We start from the raw sequence: 16,632 nt of genomic DNA, 5'->3' as shown, positions 1-16,632 counted from the left end.
ATGGGGTCACATAGAATCGGCCATGACTGAGCTACTGAACTGAACTGAATATTGTGCTAAGTGCTTTATGTGTGTTTGTTAGTTGCTCAGTCGTGTCCCTCTTTGCAGCCCCATGGACCATGGCCCAGCAGGTTCCTCTGTCCATAGAATTTCCCAGGCAAGAATACTGGAGTGGGTAGCCATTCCCTTCTCCAAGGTTTCTTCCCAAGCCAGGGATCAAACCTGGGTCTCCTGCATTGCAAACAGATTCTTTACCATCTAACCCACCTGGAAAGCCCTTAAGTGCTTTACATAAATAATCATCGATACCACTGTAAATTATTCTCATTGTACCCGGGAAGACTTAGGAGATTTGCAATATTAAGTAATTTGTCTAAGGTCAAAGAGACAATGTCAGACAGAGCTTGTATTCAAATCCAGGTTTAAAGATGTAAATTATATTCAAAATTGTGTTAATTGCTATAGTCCTCTGCTTCAACAAGAAAGAAAAATTTCCTGGGCTTATGTAAGGGGAGAAAAATGATGCCAGTTAAGCTTAAAAATTCAGAAATAGTCAAAATTGTACATGAAAATTAAGTATATGATAAAGGAATCATCTGTAAAATTAGAGGAAAATAGATTTTTGGTTAGGAGCATTTACTTAATAGGAGAGTCATACAGAAAATGATAAAAATTTATCTATTTTTCATACAGTGTACTCAAGTAAACCACAAATGGAGAAGGTATTTATGTTCAATAAGCAATAAAGCAATGGAAGTGCTGGTAATAGGTGAAAATGTGGATGGATTCTATTCTAATGTGAGAGTGGGCATATCTTTTCTACCTGTGGCTCATAATAAAGTATCAGTAAGGGAAAAGGAAAATGCTTTTGAACTGTCGTGTTGGAGAAGACTCTTGAGAGTCCCTTGGCCTGCAAGGAGATCCAACCAGTCCATTCTAAAGGAGATCAGTCCTGGGTGTTCTTTGGAAGGAACCATGCTAAAGCTGAAACTCCAGGACTTTGGCCTCCTCATGTGAAGAGTTGACTCATTGGAAAAGACTCTGATGCTGGGAAGGGTTGGGGGCAGGAGGAGGAGGGGACGACAGTGGATGAGATGGCTGGATGGCATCACTGACTCGATGCACATGAGTTTGGGTGAACTCCAGGAGTTGATGATGGACAGGGAGGCCTGGCGTTCTGCGATTCATGGGGTTGCAAAGAGTCGGACATGACTGAGACACTGAACCGAACTGAAGTTAAAACAGCTATAAATTTAATGGCCTTACAAAACTGCATGGCAAGATGCAATAAACAAAGTAATGAAATTATAATTATCTTTAAATTTAACACTTTGGACTTTTCACTTGCTGCATTATCCAAATCATTTTTATCCCATTTTATACTTGAAAACTATAGTTTTTCTGCTAAAATAACTCTTTCTAAGCAATTTCATAGATATCTTTAGTTCTCTCTTCCCATGAGATCACATGATTTGTGGTTCATACTTTATTTGTAGAATTTAAAATCACGCTTTTTTAAAAACCATGTATTTTAATGTATCTTTTGACATTTCTATCCAGAGTGTATTCCTGCACAACCTAGACCATTTCTCCCTCATGTTCATATCTACATCATCTGGCATAGTAATTGCCATACTATCAAGTCCTTAGTTAATGGAAAAAAAAAAAAAAAAAGCCTATTTCCTTTTATGTATGTCAACTTGAAAGTTAAGGAAAATGTTAGTCACTCAGTCATGTCCAACTCTTTGTGACCCTATGGACTGTAGCCCAACAAGGCTCCTCTGTCCATGGATTCTCCAGACAAGAATTTTGGAGTGAGCTGCCATTTCCTTCTCCAGGGATTCTCCCCCACCCAGGGATTGAACTTGGGTCTCCTTCATTACAGGTAAAGTTGGCTCTTTACCAACTAAGCCACCATGTCAACCCCATAAAGACTTAAAACAGACTTATGCTTGTGTTCATAAGCACTTTAAAAAAAATTTAATAGTCTAATCTCTACAACTTACTTATAATACATGTGTAGTTCTAGACACCAAAGACTTGAAACAGAATTACTTGAATTTTCTCTATGGACAGTATTTCTAAGTATGCTATAACATTATATTTTGAAATCTGTGTGGCATCTCTAGGTGATTAAAATATCCATCTGTGGGGTGGGAAGGAGTTGAGATAAAGTTAAATTCCATTCAATAGTTACTTTGAAGCATACTTCAAAAGTGTCTCTTCTTCATTAAGAGATGTATTGTTTGTTTTAGATGGGTGTATCTCTCTGGATACTATAAATCATGCAAAACAGCTACATCCATATTTTAGCAAAGGCAGTTTAAGAAAAGTGTCATAATGAGATCCTTGTCAGTTTTGCTTTTGGTATGACTAACAGATATGCACAAGAATGGATTAAAATGACTTCTCTGAAATTCTTCAAGGAAAATTTAGCCAAAGGGTATAATGTGTAATCTTTCTTCTTGTTGGCTCCAATAGCTCTTATTTAATTGTCACATACTTTTCAGAATTATGTAATGGAATCACTATTTTTAGAATTATGTAACGGTAATGGTACCCAACCAATGATAAAATACTAGTAGAACAAATAATGTAAGGTTTTAAACTGATTTTTCAATTTTTTCTTAGAATTCTTTATGAGCTGATACAGAGAAAACTACCAACAGCAGACTGCATACTATTTTGAAGTTGTTTTGCCTCCTCAATAAAAGTGTTTCTACTTGTTGTTCACATTTCACTGAGACTGATTCTAAGGGAAAAATATTTTTGAATGGTTATCTTATAATTTATTTATATATAAAAATAATTTCAATAAAATTTCTAAAAACAAAATCTTTGTTATTAAACTTAAAAAAATGAAACTTATTTTTCCTACACAATTTTAGAGCTATAGCTGAGAATATAAAATGTTAGACTATACAAACCAACAAGGATGGAATAGAGGATGCCTGGCCTATCTGAAGGTGGCTGGATATTCCGGTCCTGATCAATGGCTTGGATGGATGGCGTAACAATGATGGGGTTCAGTTCTTCCTGGAAAAACAGAATCAGAGAGTTTAGTTCAGTTTTATTACTTCAGAGAGAACTGACACTCAGATATTGTTGTCTGGACAGCTAGATAACACCTGAATGAGTAAAGTTAGATTTCAAAATGTGTAATTTAATACCACAAATTAGTTAATTTTGAATCTGAAAGGGGAACAAGATGCCCTCAAAGTCAAATGAAAAGACTTAGTAACTTTGTACATAGGGCTTTATATCACAGATTTCTCCTAAAAGGAGAGCAAGGAAGAAGTATATTAATAAATTTTAAATCTTTCCTTAATAATTTAATCAAACATATAAGGTTATCAAGTATAGTATTTGTTTTTGGCTTTAGGCAAGATTTGTAAATATATTTATATACTTTTCTCCCTAAATGATGACAAAGTTTCACATAAATTACATTAAAATAAATGTTTTAAAATTTTATGTTTAAGTCAATAGAAATCAATTGTATGTTTCATATAGTTAAACTTAATTATATATCATGTGGGTATATACATGTAACTTATATACATATAATTATACCTTATATACATATAATTATATATAATATACATGTTATATATAACTATATATATTATCGGAGAAGGCAATGGGAACCCACTCCAGTACTCCTGCCTGGAAAATCCCATGGATGGATATTATTCTTATCTGCAAGAATATTCTGTTTAAAGATATAATGCATTTCTGATGTCCAGTGGCATCAAGTTTTGCTATCAGGACCAGATAATAAATATGCTTAGGCTTTGCTGGCCATGCAGTCTCTGTTATAGCTACTCAAGCCTGCCATTGTAACACAAAAGCAACCAGTAGACACGACTGTGTTGCAATAATACTTTATTTACAAAAACAGATGGCGAATAGGATGTATTTTGCTAACCCTGTGCTAGATTATAATAGGTATGCTGGAAAGACAAACATTTACTTTGCAGAGATAAGTTTGGGAAACACCATATTAAGTAACATTTTAAAAATGTTAATTCATTCTACTACAGGTTGTTTCAGAGATTTAAGTGCATTAAGTTGCCTAACAACTGTCTAAGAAAGGAACATTATTTGTACATTTTCTAGAATCATTTATTAACATCTTCTTGAACTAACACCCTTAGAAAGCAGTTTAGAAAATACTGCTTTAAGTTTGTGGAACTCTCAGTCCAAATATATAATAGTAATTCTGAATGGAAATAGAGTGTGTCTCAATATCTCATACACATTCTAAGGAATCGCTGCAAGGCTCTTATATATTATTCCTTCTCAACTAACCTAAGCTTGAAACGTATCAGTCACTCTTGTACAAAATCTGTAGTTTCTAATCTCAGCAGAAATGTATAGTTCTGGCATTCTAAATGAAACCAAAAAAGCAATGATATTAATTGTTATGCACAAAACTTAATGTTATGTTATTAAGTTACATTAGGTTTACAGGAATTTTAATAATTGAAGGTAAACATTGACCAATAATTTAGAGCTCACATACATCTTAAGGGCTCTGTCCAAATCATTTTCTCTAATGGGTTCTCAGTGGTCTAAACGCTATCAATATTTTCCTAAAAATAAAGAGCTCTTTGTGGGGATAACTTCTGTGTGTGTTCACGTGCCCAGTCATGTCTGACTTCTGTGACCACATGGACTGTAGCCCACCAGGCTCCTCTGTCCCTGGGATTCTCCAGGCAAGAACACTGGAGTGGGTTGTCATTTTTTTCTCCAGGGAATCTTCCTGACCCAAGGATCAAACCCACCTCTCTTAAATCTCCTACACGTGGATTTAGACCAGGTGGATTCTTTACCACTGTGCCTCCTGGGAATCCAGGGATAACTTACACTCTCTTCATTTCTTTAAATGTGTATTTAGAACCATGAAAATGTTAAATCAATATCAACATTACTACATTAAATCCATTTGACCACTGTTGTTCTCACCCAATGTGGTGTGTGTCATGCTGTGCTTAGTCGTTCAATCGTGTTTGACTTTTTGTAACCCCATAAACTGCAACCTACCAGGCTCTTCTGTCCTTGGAGATTCTCCAGGAAAGAATACTGGAGTGGGTTGCCATTGCCCTGCTCCAAGGTATCTACCCAACCCAGGGATTGAATCCAAGTCTCCTGTGTTGCAGGTGGACTTTTTACCACCTGAGCCACCAGGAAGGCCCCACAATTTTTCTTTCACTCTGCTTAGTAAAATCTTCAGACTTGAGATGCTATTTAAAAGACCCTGTTTAAAATTTAAATATCCTTCAACTCAGCATTTGAGTGATATATTCACATGAGTAACATACATATAGTATTATACTGAAACAGCTTAAGTGTTTTAAATTAAATCAAGACATTATAAAAATCTCCAAGAATGATCTATAGAAAGTTTTCCCTGGTATGGTAGAAAAAATAAAAACAAATATATTCAGACACAACTTTGGAAAGGTAAACTGAGCTCATAGAATGACTAGTAGTATCTCTGGCTTATTATATTTAATTATTATAATTCTTAATTTTGACTGATTCTAAGATTCACCTTCCTATGTATATGATAGTGGACTCATGATTGCTTAGATTTGTGGTCTGTATTTTAATTGAATAATTTTATAGCATTTAGAAAGAGAATAGTTATGTTAAAATAGTAAAATCTTCACCATCAACTATAAATATATTCTAGCACTGATAATTAACTGATTTGAAATTTTAACAAATATTAAAACCTAAATAATTGAACTTATCATTTATTATTAAATTACTTTCATTAAATTTGATGTGCTCTTTGCACTTAGAAACTTCTCTTTTCAATACCCTTCTTAAAAATCCACTTAAATATCCAATTGGAATTTAAATTTGTTATACTCTCCCTTTAAAAAAAAGTAAGATATAGACTACATGAAAGAAAATTCACTACACAATTATTAACAGCAATGTCAAAGTCAATTTGTGGACATTTTTATTCCCACCTCTTATTATATTTAAGTACACCATTTTCTCAGAAGTTTTTGAAAATATTTAGCTAGTTTCCAGAGCCTCTTAATGAAAGTGAAAGAGGAGAATGAAAAAGTTGGCTTAAAACTCAACATTCAGAAAACTAAGATCATGGCAGCCGGTCCCGTCACTTTGTGGCCAATAGGTGGGGAAACAGTGGCAGACTTTTATTTTGGGGGGCTCCAAAATCACTGCAGATGGTGACTGAAGCCATGAAATTAAAATACACTTACTCTTTGGAAGAAAAGTTATGACACTTACTGTTTGGAAGAAAAGTTATGACTGACCTAGGCAGCATATTGAAAAGCAGGGACATTACTTTGCCAACAAAGGTCCATCTTGTCAAGGCTATGGTTTTTCCAGTAGTTATGTTTGGATGTGAGAGTTGGACTATAAAGAAAGCTGAACACAGGAGAATTGATGCCTTTGAATTATGGTGTTGGAGAAGCCTCTTGAGAGTCCCTTGGACTGCAAGGAGATCCAACCAGTCCATCCTAAAGGAAATCAGTCCTGAATATTCATTGGAAGGACTGATATTGAAGCTGAAACTCCAATACTTTGGACACCTGATGCGAAGAGCTGACTCATTGGAAAAGAGCCTGATTTGGGGAAAGATTGAAAGCAGGAGGAGAAGGGGACGACAGAGGATGAGATGTTGGATGGCATCACCGACTCAACGGACATGAGTAAACTCCAGAAGTTGGTGATGGACAGGGAGGCCTGGCACGCTGCAGTACATGGGGTTGCAAAGAGCTGGACACAACTGAGTGACTGAACTGAACTGAACTGAGCCAGCTTCTTGTCAGTTAACTATATGTTAACTAATAGAGAAAGGACAAACAATTCTAAGATGCTCACAATACTCTCATATAGACACATATATACTCAATGTCTTTCCTTGAGAAACTAAGCTACCATTTCTGTTTTTCTTTAATTAGTTGTGCTCTTTTCAAACGTCAGAAATATCAAATTGTTTGAAAAAGTGTCATATGTTTTGAAATATTCTCCTCCTTGTGAATATTTTAAAAATATATTGAAAAGGTGGGTGGCATGGGCCAAATCAATTACTTTGAACTTTTTATGTGATCACAGAAACAAATAATATTTAAAACTCTACAACCCACTAATAACCGCTGTCACTAGTTTGAGGTATTTTCTATCAGAATTATCTATATATCTAGCATCTATCTATCTGTATATTTTCACAGTGATATTTCACCACTTTGCATATATCTAAAGTTTGTTGATTATTTTTACCCCGCATTGTAACCACTGTTCTAAACCAATGCATCTGCTTTTCAAAAACACAATTTGCAGTGATGTGCAACTTCCACTAATGTTATAGTTATGATGCATGGTTGTACATCGAAGTTGCTTATATTATTTTGCATGTTAAGTCACTTCAGTCATGTCTGACTTGTGCAACCCTATGGACTATGGCCTCCCAGGCTTTTCTGTCCATGGGATTCTCCAGGCAAGAATATTGTAGTGGGTTGCCATGCTTTTCTCCAGGGGATCTTCCTGACCCAGGCATCAAACCCACATCTTTTACACCTCCTGCACTGAAAGCAGGTTTGTGACAAATCTCTAATTTATCATACATCTACTTCCCAGTCTTAAACACACACACACACACACACACACACACACACATACAGATACACACACACATACTTCAAAAATGCTACACTTTTTAATAAAATTTGAGAATTGAGAACTACACTATATTTTTTTCATTTCCTTTAAGAATTATTAAAAAAAGAATTATTTTATACTCCTACATTCAGTTGCATATATATTTAAAATATTAAAATACATTTTTATTGATTTGTATTCTATTTTTTGTTTTAATACACATATCTAAATACTTATATCATGATTTACTTTTTTTTTAAATCTTTACTTTTATTATAAGTCAACTGACAAATGTCCTTGAATTATTTTTCAGTGAGAAAATATGAATACTTGTATATATGAGAATGTTAATGGCTGAATGAAAAGTATTGACTGAGTATTATGTTCTCCATTTCACTAACTTTCTATGTTCATAAACTTGACTCCATTGTTATCCAGTTTTGTTTCTATGGATCAGAAATCTGAGCTCTACCTAGTGTTTGGTTCCTTTATGGTTTTTCTTTATTGGTCTTACAGAAGTTTGCTTGTATCTTGAAATTAAATAGTAAATCAGAAATTTTCTGAGTACAGACATATCTCATTTTATTGCACTTTGTCTCACTGTACTTCACAGACATTGCATCTTTTACAAATTGGGACTTTGAAGTAAACCCGTGTCAAACAAGTCTATCAGAACCATTTTTCCAAAATCATTTGTTCACTTTTTGTCTCTGTATTATATTTTGGTAATCCTTACAGTATTTCAAACATTTTCATTATCACTAATGCTTGTTACAGTGTTCTGCAATCAATAATCTTTAATGTTAATATTGCAGCTGTTTTGGAGCACCAGGAACTGTGCCTATATAGTAAATGGTGCAACTTAATTAATAAATGGTGTATGTGTTCTGACTGCTCCACAACCATTTGTTCCCTGATCTTTCTCACTCATCTTGGGCCTCCTAATTCTGTGATACACAACATTGTTGAACTTAAGCCAATTAATAACCCTACAATGGACTCTAAGTGTTCAAGTAGAAGGAAGAATGGAAATCTCTCACTTCAGAACAAAAGATAGAAATGATTACACTTAGTGAAGGTGGAAAGCCAAGATAGGTTGGAAGCAAGGTTTCTTTGGCCATACAGCTAGCCATGTCATGAATGCAAAGGAAAAGTTCTTGAAGGAAATTCAAAATTTTAATTTTGTGAACACATGAATGATTAGAAAGCAAAACATTCTTATTGCTAATATGAAGAAAGTTTTTGGTCTGGAGAGACAATTAATCCAGCTACAACAAATGAAGAGTTGCTTCTTATGGATAAGCAAAGAAAGTGGTTTCTTAATATGGAATCCACCCCTGCTGAAGATGGTATGAAAATTGTTGAAATGACAACAAAGGATTTAGAACATTCCATAAATTAGTCAAAAAGCAGCAGCATAGATTGGGAGGATTGGCTCAGATTCTGAAAGAAATTCTGCCATGGTTAAAATACTCTCAAACCCCATTACTTGTGACAGAGAAATGGTTCATGAAATTAGTTAGTTTTATTATTCCAGTTCTACTTTCTACTCTATCAGTAGCTTTATTTCACCATTAATCTCATGATTTATATATTTCATTTTTTATTTGTATTTGAAATTCAAAGCTTTAAAATAGATAACGTTTCTTTTAATATCTGTCTTAATAACATTTTTTTCTTTTTATCTTGAATATAAAATATTCTTCTCCCTCAATGTTCCAGAATATTTCTTGGGATTCACATGTATCTCAACCACTGTTTTGATTGCTTGGTGCCTTTATGACTGTGAAGTTCCCATATTTCTGTGGTGGGAACCTGAATTTCTGTTTTTATCTGTCTGTGGGGGTTTTTCACTCTTTATTTCAAAACAGCAGCAATCTTATTGTTGTTGTTGCACAAATCTGACTTAGATTCCTTGTTTCCAGTGTTGGTGCCACTTTTAATCTCTTTTTATGTCTTTACCAATATTTCAATATGGTCACGGGTAAAGATAAATCTAGTACCTAAAGCTACCTGCCATTTCAATCCAGACCTTCCTACTATAGGTTTACGAGCAGGAAAATAAGAAAATAAAAGAGCTGTTACATAAACCTATGTTTTCACTTATGAATAAGATTAACACTCTAAGAGAAAGCCTCTTTCTAACTTTTCCAAATAGAAACATAATTGTTCTTTCCTCACTATGGTCCTGGCTATAGCCTTAACCTTCAGCAGTCTATTGCTCAGAAGTCTTACTTTCCGAGTTCATCGTACTTTATAGAGAAGTGAAGTGCAGAGGAAAGCATGCTTCCATCACAGCTGAAAAGACCAAAGTCTGTGTGCTCCAAAATGTAGTATGAATACTAACTCAGCCTTCTCAGAGTATAATAGTAACATTAATTTACATCAATGGTATCAATTAATTTCACATCAATTTAAACTTCCGACCATTTCTTGGCTTAAAAAGTAACTTTTGCAGTCCTTTGCAGTGACTATTTCAGGTTAATACTAAATATTAGTTTTTAAATGCCTTACTTAAGCATAATTTTCTTTCTGGTAGTAGTAAAATAAATTAAACAGAAGGATCATTATTATTTCTTTCACTGTTAGTGCCTGACTTTGTGTCTTATACATTGCAGATACTAAAATACCATTTACCCAATCAGAAAACTGTGGCTATTGAATGAATTCTGTGAGTAAAATAATTGTAGCAAAATAAATCTGATAGCAACATCCAAAGAAAGAGACAAATTTTAGAAAAACAATGACTGGTGATAAATTTTATTGGGGGTTGAGCCTACCAAAGAAAAATGAATTTTTAATTCAGAAATAGAAAAAAAAAATAAGATTTAAAAAATAAATGGAATTAATTCAGTGTTTTTATATTAATTTCAGATATTGATTAGACCTTTATTCTATATAAGGATATAAAAATAATTATTGCATTTTCCTACATTTTTGAGCTTCCCTGGTAGCTCAGAGGTTAAAGCATCTGCCTGCAATGTGGGAGACCAGGGTTCAATCACCAGGTTCGGAAGATCCCCTGGAGAAGGAAATGGCAACCCACTCCAGTACTCTTGCCTGGAAAATATGATGGATGGAGGAGCCTGGTAGGCTACAGTCCATGGGGTCACAAAGAGTCGGACGCGACAGAGCGACTTCATTTCACGTTCACTTTCACTATAAAACTAAACTACACACTGTATCCTTTCAGTTCAGTTCAGTTCAGTTCAGTCGCTCAGTCATGTCCGACTCTTTGCGACCCCATGAACTGCAGCACGCCAGGCCTCCCTGTCCATCACCAACTCCCGAGTTCACTCAAACTCACGTCCATCAAGTCGGTGATGCCATCTAGCCATCTCATCTCTGTTGTCCCCTTCTCCTCCTGCCCCCAATCCCTCCCAGCATAAGAGTCTTTCCCAGTGAGTCAACTCTTCGCATGAGGTGGAGTTTCAGCTTTAGCATCATTCAATCCAAAGAACACCCAGGACTGATCTCCTTTAGAATGGACTGGTTGGATCTCCTTGCAGTCCAAGGGACTCTCAAGAGTCTTCTCCAATACCACAGTTCAAAAGCATCAATTCTTCAGCACTCAGCTTTCTTCACAGTCCAACTCTCAGATCCATACATGACTACTGGAAAAACCATAGCCTTGACTAGACGGAACTTTGTTGGCAAAGTAATATCTCTGTTTTTCAATATGCTATCTAGGTTGGTCATAACTTTCCTTCCTGTATCCTTTACAGTTGCTGCTGCTGCTGCTGCCAAGTCTCTTCAGTCGTGTCTGACTCTGTGCGTCCCCATAGACTGCAGCCCACCAGGCTTCCCGTCCCTTGGATTCTCCAGGCAAGAACACTGGAGTGGGTTGCCATTTCCTTCTCCAATGCATGAAAGTGAAAAGTGAAAGTGAAGTTGCTAAGTCATGTCTGACTCTTAGCGACCCCATGGACTGCAGCCTACCAGGCTCCTCCGTCCATGGGATTCTCTAGGCAAAAGTACTGGAGTGGGGTGCCATTGCCTTCTCTGATCTTTTACAGTTAGCATATTAGTTTACTATTATATGATGGGGTTCCCCAGTGGCTCAGTTGTACAGAATCTGTCTACAATGGGGGAGTCACAATAGATGTGGATTTGATCCCTGGATTGGGAAGATCCCCTAAAGGAGGGCACAGCAACCCACTTCAGTATCTTGTCTGGAGAATCCCATGGACAGAGGAGCCTGGCATGCTACAGTCCATAGGTTCACAAAGAGTCCAACATGAATGAGGCAATTTAGCATGGCATATAATAGTTACTATTAACAGTGACTGGCTGTAAAGAATTCACTGCAATGCAGGAGATCCAGATACAATCCCTGGGTTGGGAAGATACCCTGGAAAAGGGAAAGGCCACCCACACTACTATTCTTGCCTGGAGAATTGATGAGGCTGAACTTATCCTATTGGATGTTGGTTTGGAAACCAAAATACCATATACTTTTGATTGGTTTCTTGTTATTAAAAATTAGGTGAAGAAAAAGAAGCATCTCTTGTTGCCAAAAATACCCATTGTCTCAACCGAAGGTCATTCTGTGTTACTTAACTCATAATGAGAGAAACTTCTAAAGATTCTGCAGGTCTCTTTCTTGACAAATAGAACAATAAAAAGAAATTTGGACAAAAAATGGAAATGTGCATCAGGATACACTAATATTAATACAAATCAAATGCCTTATGATTATACAGTGGAACTGAGAAATAGATTTAAAGCACTAGATCTGATAGATAGAGTGCCTGATGAACTATGGACTGAGGTTCATGATATTGTACAGGAGATAGGGATCAAGACCATTCCCATGGAAAAGAAATGCAAAAAAGCAAAATGGCTGTCTGGGGAGGCCTTACAAATAGCTGAGAAAAGAAGAGAAGTGAAAAGCAAAGGAAAAAAAGGAAAGATATAAGTATCTGAATGCAGAGTTCCAAAGGACAGCAAGAAGATTTAAGAAAGCCTTCTTCAGCAATCAATGCAAAGAAATAGAGGAAAACAACAGAATGGGAAAGACTAGAGATCTCTTCAAGAAAATTAGAGATACCAAGGGAACATTTCAGGCAAAGATGGGCTCAATAAAGGACAGAAATGGTACGGACCTAACAGAAGCAAAAGATGTTAAGAAGAGATGGCAAGAATATACAGAAGAACTGTACAAAAAAAGATCTTCACGACCCAGATAATCAAGATGGTATGATCACTGACCTAGAACCAGACATCCTGGAATGTGAAGTGGGCCTTAGAAAGCATCATTATGAACAAAGCTGGTGGAGGTGATGGAATTCCAGTTGAGCTATTTCAAATCCTGAAAGATGATGCTGTGAAAGTGCTGCACTCAATATGGCAGCAAATTTGGAAAACTCAGCAGTGGCCACAGGACTGGAAAAGGTCAGTTTTCACTCAAATCCCAAAGAAAGGCAATGCCAAAGAATGCTCAAACTACTGCACAACTGCACTCATCTCACACACTAGTAAAGTAATGCTCAAAATTCTCCAAGCCAGGCTTCAGCAATATGTGAACCATGAACTTCCAGATGTTCAAGCTGGTTTTAGAAAAGGCTGAAGAACCAGAGATCAAATCACCAACATCTGCTGCATCATGGAAAAAGAAAGAGAGTTCCATAAAAACATCTGTATCTGCTTTATTGACTATGCCAAAGCCTTTGGCTATGTGGATCACAATAACTGTGGAAAATTCTGAAAGAGATGGGAATACCAGACCACCTGACCTGCCTCTTGAGAAACCTATATGCAGGTCAGGAAGCAACACTTAGAACTGGACATGAAACAACAGAGTGGGTCCAAATAGGAAAAGGAGTACATCAAGGCTGTATATTGTCATCCTGCTTATTTAACTTATATGCAGAGCACATCATGAGAAACACTGGACTGCAAGAATCACAAACTTGAATCAAGATTGCTTGGAGAAATATCAATAATCTCAGATATGCAGATGATACCACCTTTATGGCAGAAAGTGAAAAGGAACTCAAAATCCTCTTGATGAAAGTGAAAGTGGAGAGTGAAAAAGTTGGCTTAAAGCTCAACATTCAGAAAATGAAGATCATGGCATCTGGTCCCATCACTTCATTGGAAATAGATGGGGAAACAGTGGAAAGAGTGTCAGACTTTATTTTTCTGGGCTCCAAAATCACTGCTGATGGTGACTGCAGCCATGAAATTAAAAGACGCTTACTCCTTGGAAGGAAAGTTATGACCAACCTAGACAGCATATTAAAAATAAGAGACATTGCTTTGCCAACAAAGGTCCGTCTAGTCAAGGCTATGGTTTTTCCAGTGGTCATGAATGGATGTAAGAGTCAGACTGTGAAGAAAGCTGAGCGCTGAAGAATTGATGCTTTTGAACTGTGGTGTTGAAGAAGACTCTTGAGAGTCCCTTGGACTGCAGGGAGATCCAACCACTCCATTCTAAAGGAGATCAGTCCTGGGTGTTCATTGGTAGGAATGATGCTAAAGCTGAAACTCCAGTACTTTGGCCACCTCATGCGAAGAGTGGACTCATTGGAAAAGAGTCTGATGCTGGGAGGGATTGAGGGCAGGAGGAGAAGGGGACGACAGAGGATGAGATGGCTGGATGGCATCACCAACTCGATGGACATGGGTTGGGTAGACTCTGGGAGTTTGTGATGGACAGGGAAGTCTGGCTTGCTGTGATTCATGTGGTTGCAAAGAGTCGGACACGACTGAGTGACTGAACTGAACTGAACTGAAGGTTCTGATGCTTTATAAAATTTCATGTTTTGATAGATAGGCTTGGTGGGCTTATGTCTGCCTCACTAAATAGTGCATGACACTTGGCAATGCATGCATAGCAACAGCCTAGATCATGGTTTCCCATGCATTCTTTCCCAGATCATACAGGTACTGCCTGAGTCACAAATAAAATGGGAGCTTCCCCACAAACTAAACCATTAGTGACATTTAAACCCACGGCATAGGAAGGACTCTGGAAGAATTTAGCTCTTTTTGTGGAAGCACGAAGTGAGACATTTAGTTTTAATGCTTGAAAAAGTATGACCCGGCCTGTTTTCAGACATCTGTTTTGTCCCTGCAGTAAAGACTACTACTTTAAACCACAACAGGGGAGCTGTTGATAACTCTGGATGTGGATGCCTGCAGGGCACTGATAGATACTTCATAAATCTTTTCCAAATGGTATTCTTGATATTTGCCCACACGGTCTCTGGAAGCATTCACAAAACTTTTCAATTTTTCTTCAGAAATTCAACATAATAGTTTTTTCTCTCCCATTCCTGCTTTAGTAGCAAGTATGTCTTCTACATAGAATGTACTTATTTTCCACTACTGACATTTTTAAATTATATTAATTTCAGATATTGATTAGACCTTTATTCTATATAAGGATATAAAAATAATTACTGCATTTTCCTGCATTTTTGAGCTTCCCTGGTAGGCTAAGACTCTGTGTCGCCAGGGCAGGGGGCCTGGGTTCAATCCCTGGCTGGCAACTAGGTCCCGCATGCCTCAGCTAACACCTGGCGCGGCCAAACAGATAAATATTTGGCTGCCACAGGAGGTGCAGTGGTAAAGAATCCTTTTGCCAATGCAGGAGATATGGATTCCTGGGTTAGGAAGATCCCCTGGAGTAGGAAATGACAATCCACTCCAGTATTCTTACCTAGAAAATTCCTTGGACAGAGGAGCTTGGGGCCCGGTGGGTTACAGTCCATGGGGTTGCAAAGAGTCAGACATGGCTGAGCATTTCCACTTGCAACTATTATAAAATCTGTCAAAAACCTTGAGAAGCAAGTGGTACAGTTTGAATAAAAATCTGACTCTAACTCCTTGCCTTTGGAGTTCTTTGATTTTATATCATTACGTGGATGAGTAAGGCCACTTTTCCTCACTTACTTGTCTGACTGTCCCCTCCACCACTATTTTTCTTGTTCCCTGAACTCTAGAACATCTGGCTTTATTCTTCTGATTTTTTTTTTTTACATTTTTTATTGACAAAATTTAATATATAATAATAAGAGTACTTTTTGGTAGTGTGATTCTAAGGAGAAGAATGGAATGCTTTTTAGGGAGAAGATAAGATTTTATTTAATTGGGGTTCAAAATGAGTGCTCTTTATCATCAAATAGATTGCAAATGTTTATCTGTTAAAAAAAAAAAAAAAGTCTTTTCTCATGAGCCTAACAAAAACAAACATCAGTCCAGATTTGATCTGTGGGTCATGGTTTGCAACCCATGGCTTGATTCCTGAAATCTATATTCTGAAGCTTGGAAGGCAAAGGTTTTTCAAAATGTGGCTACAGTTTACTTCTTTCCCTCCTGTTTCCCAGTACTTCCATTATATACTGCTCTAGCCAAACTAAAATGCTTATCATTCACTGTAAACCACCTGTATCTCCCCTGATCTAGCCCTTTATCCATGCTGTTCCCAACATGAGCTCTCAATATCAAAATAGTTCAAGGTTCTGCTCAAATGTCACCTTCTATTTTAAGTTTATTCCTGAATCTCCAGCTGGAATTGACCCTTTATTCCTTTGAAAACCCACAGGACGGGTGTTCCTATTTCAGATCACTTGTACATGTTTTATGACTCAGATTCTAGAGCATTAGTGCTGTGGTTCATTCATTTGGTGTTTCTCTCAGCATATAGCATGAACAGATGTTCATCAGATATTTGTAGAATTCAAGATTGAACACAGAGGGAGAATTATTCATGTTAGAAGCTTCCTGCTGTTTTTTCCATTCTGAGTTGCATCTCCTTCCCTTGTTTCACTTCCAATCCATTTGTGACTAGCTCTCTGTATTAAATTCCTTTAATTTAACCACAACATGAGCTCTGTTTCTCACTTTCTCATGAAAGTGAAAGTGAAGTCGCTCAGTCGTGTCCGACTCTTTGCGACACCATGGACTGCAGCCCACCAGGTTCCTCCATCCATGGGATTTTCCAGGCAATAGTACTGGAGTGGATTGCCATTTCCTTCTCCA

General features: G+C 36.9%; 1 protein-coding gene across 1 annotated transcript in view; it reads right to left on the bottom strand.

Annotated features, from left to right (window-relative positions):
- Positions 1 to 16,632, bottom strand: part of PCDH15 (protocadherin related 15) — a 1,798,632-nt gene that overhangs the window by 413,994 nt on the left and 1,368,006 nt on the right. The window contains exon 12 of the mRNA XM_045164127.1: positions 2,928 to 3,036. Coding sequence (XP_045020062.1) covers positions 2,928 to 3,036 — 109 coding nt within the window. The remainder of the gene's footprint in view (positions 1 to 2,927; positions 3,037 to 16,632) is intronic.

This window comes from Bubalus bubalis, chromosome 23, assembly GCF_019923935.1.
Source record: "Bubalus bubalis isolate 160015118507 breed Murrah chromosome 23, NDDB_SH_1, whole genome shotgun sequence".
Lineage (NCBI taxonomy): Eukaryota > Metazoa > Chordata > Mammalia > Artiodactyla > Bovidae > Bubalus > Bubalus bubalis.
The sequence above is the reverse complement of the archived record's forward strand: the minus strand, read 5'-3'. Positions and strand labels throughout refer to the sequence as shown.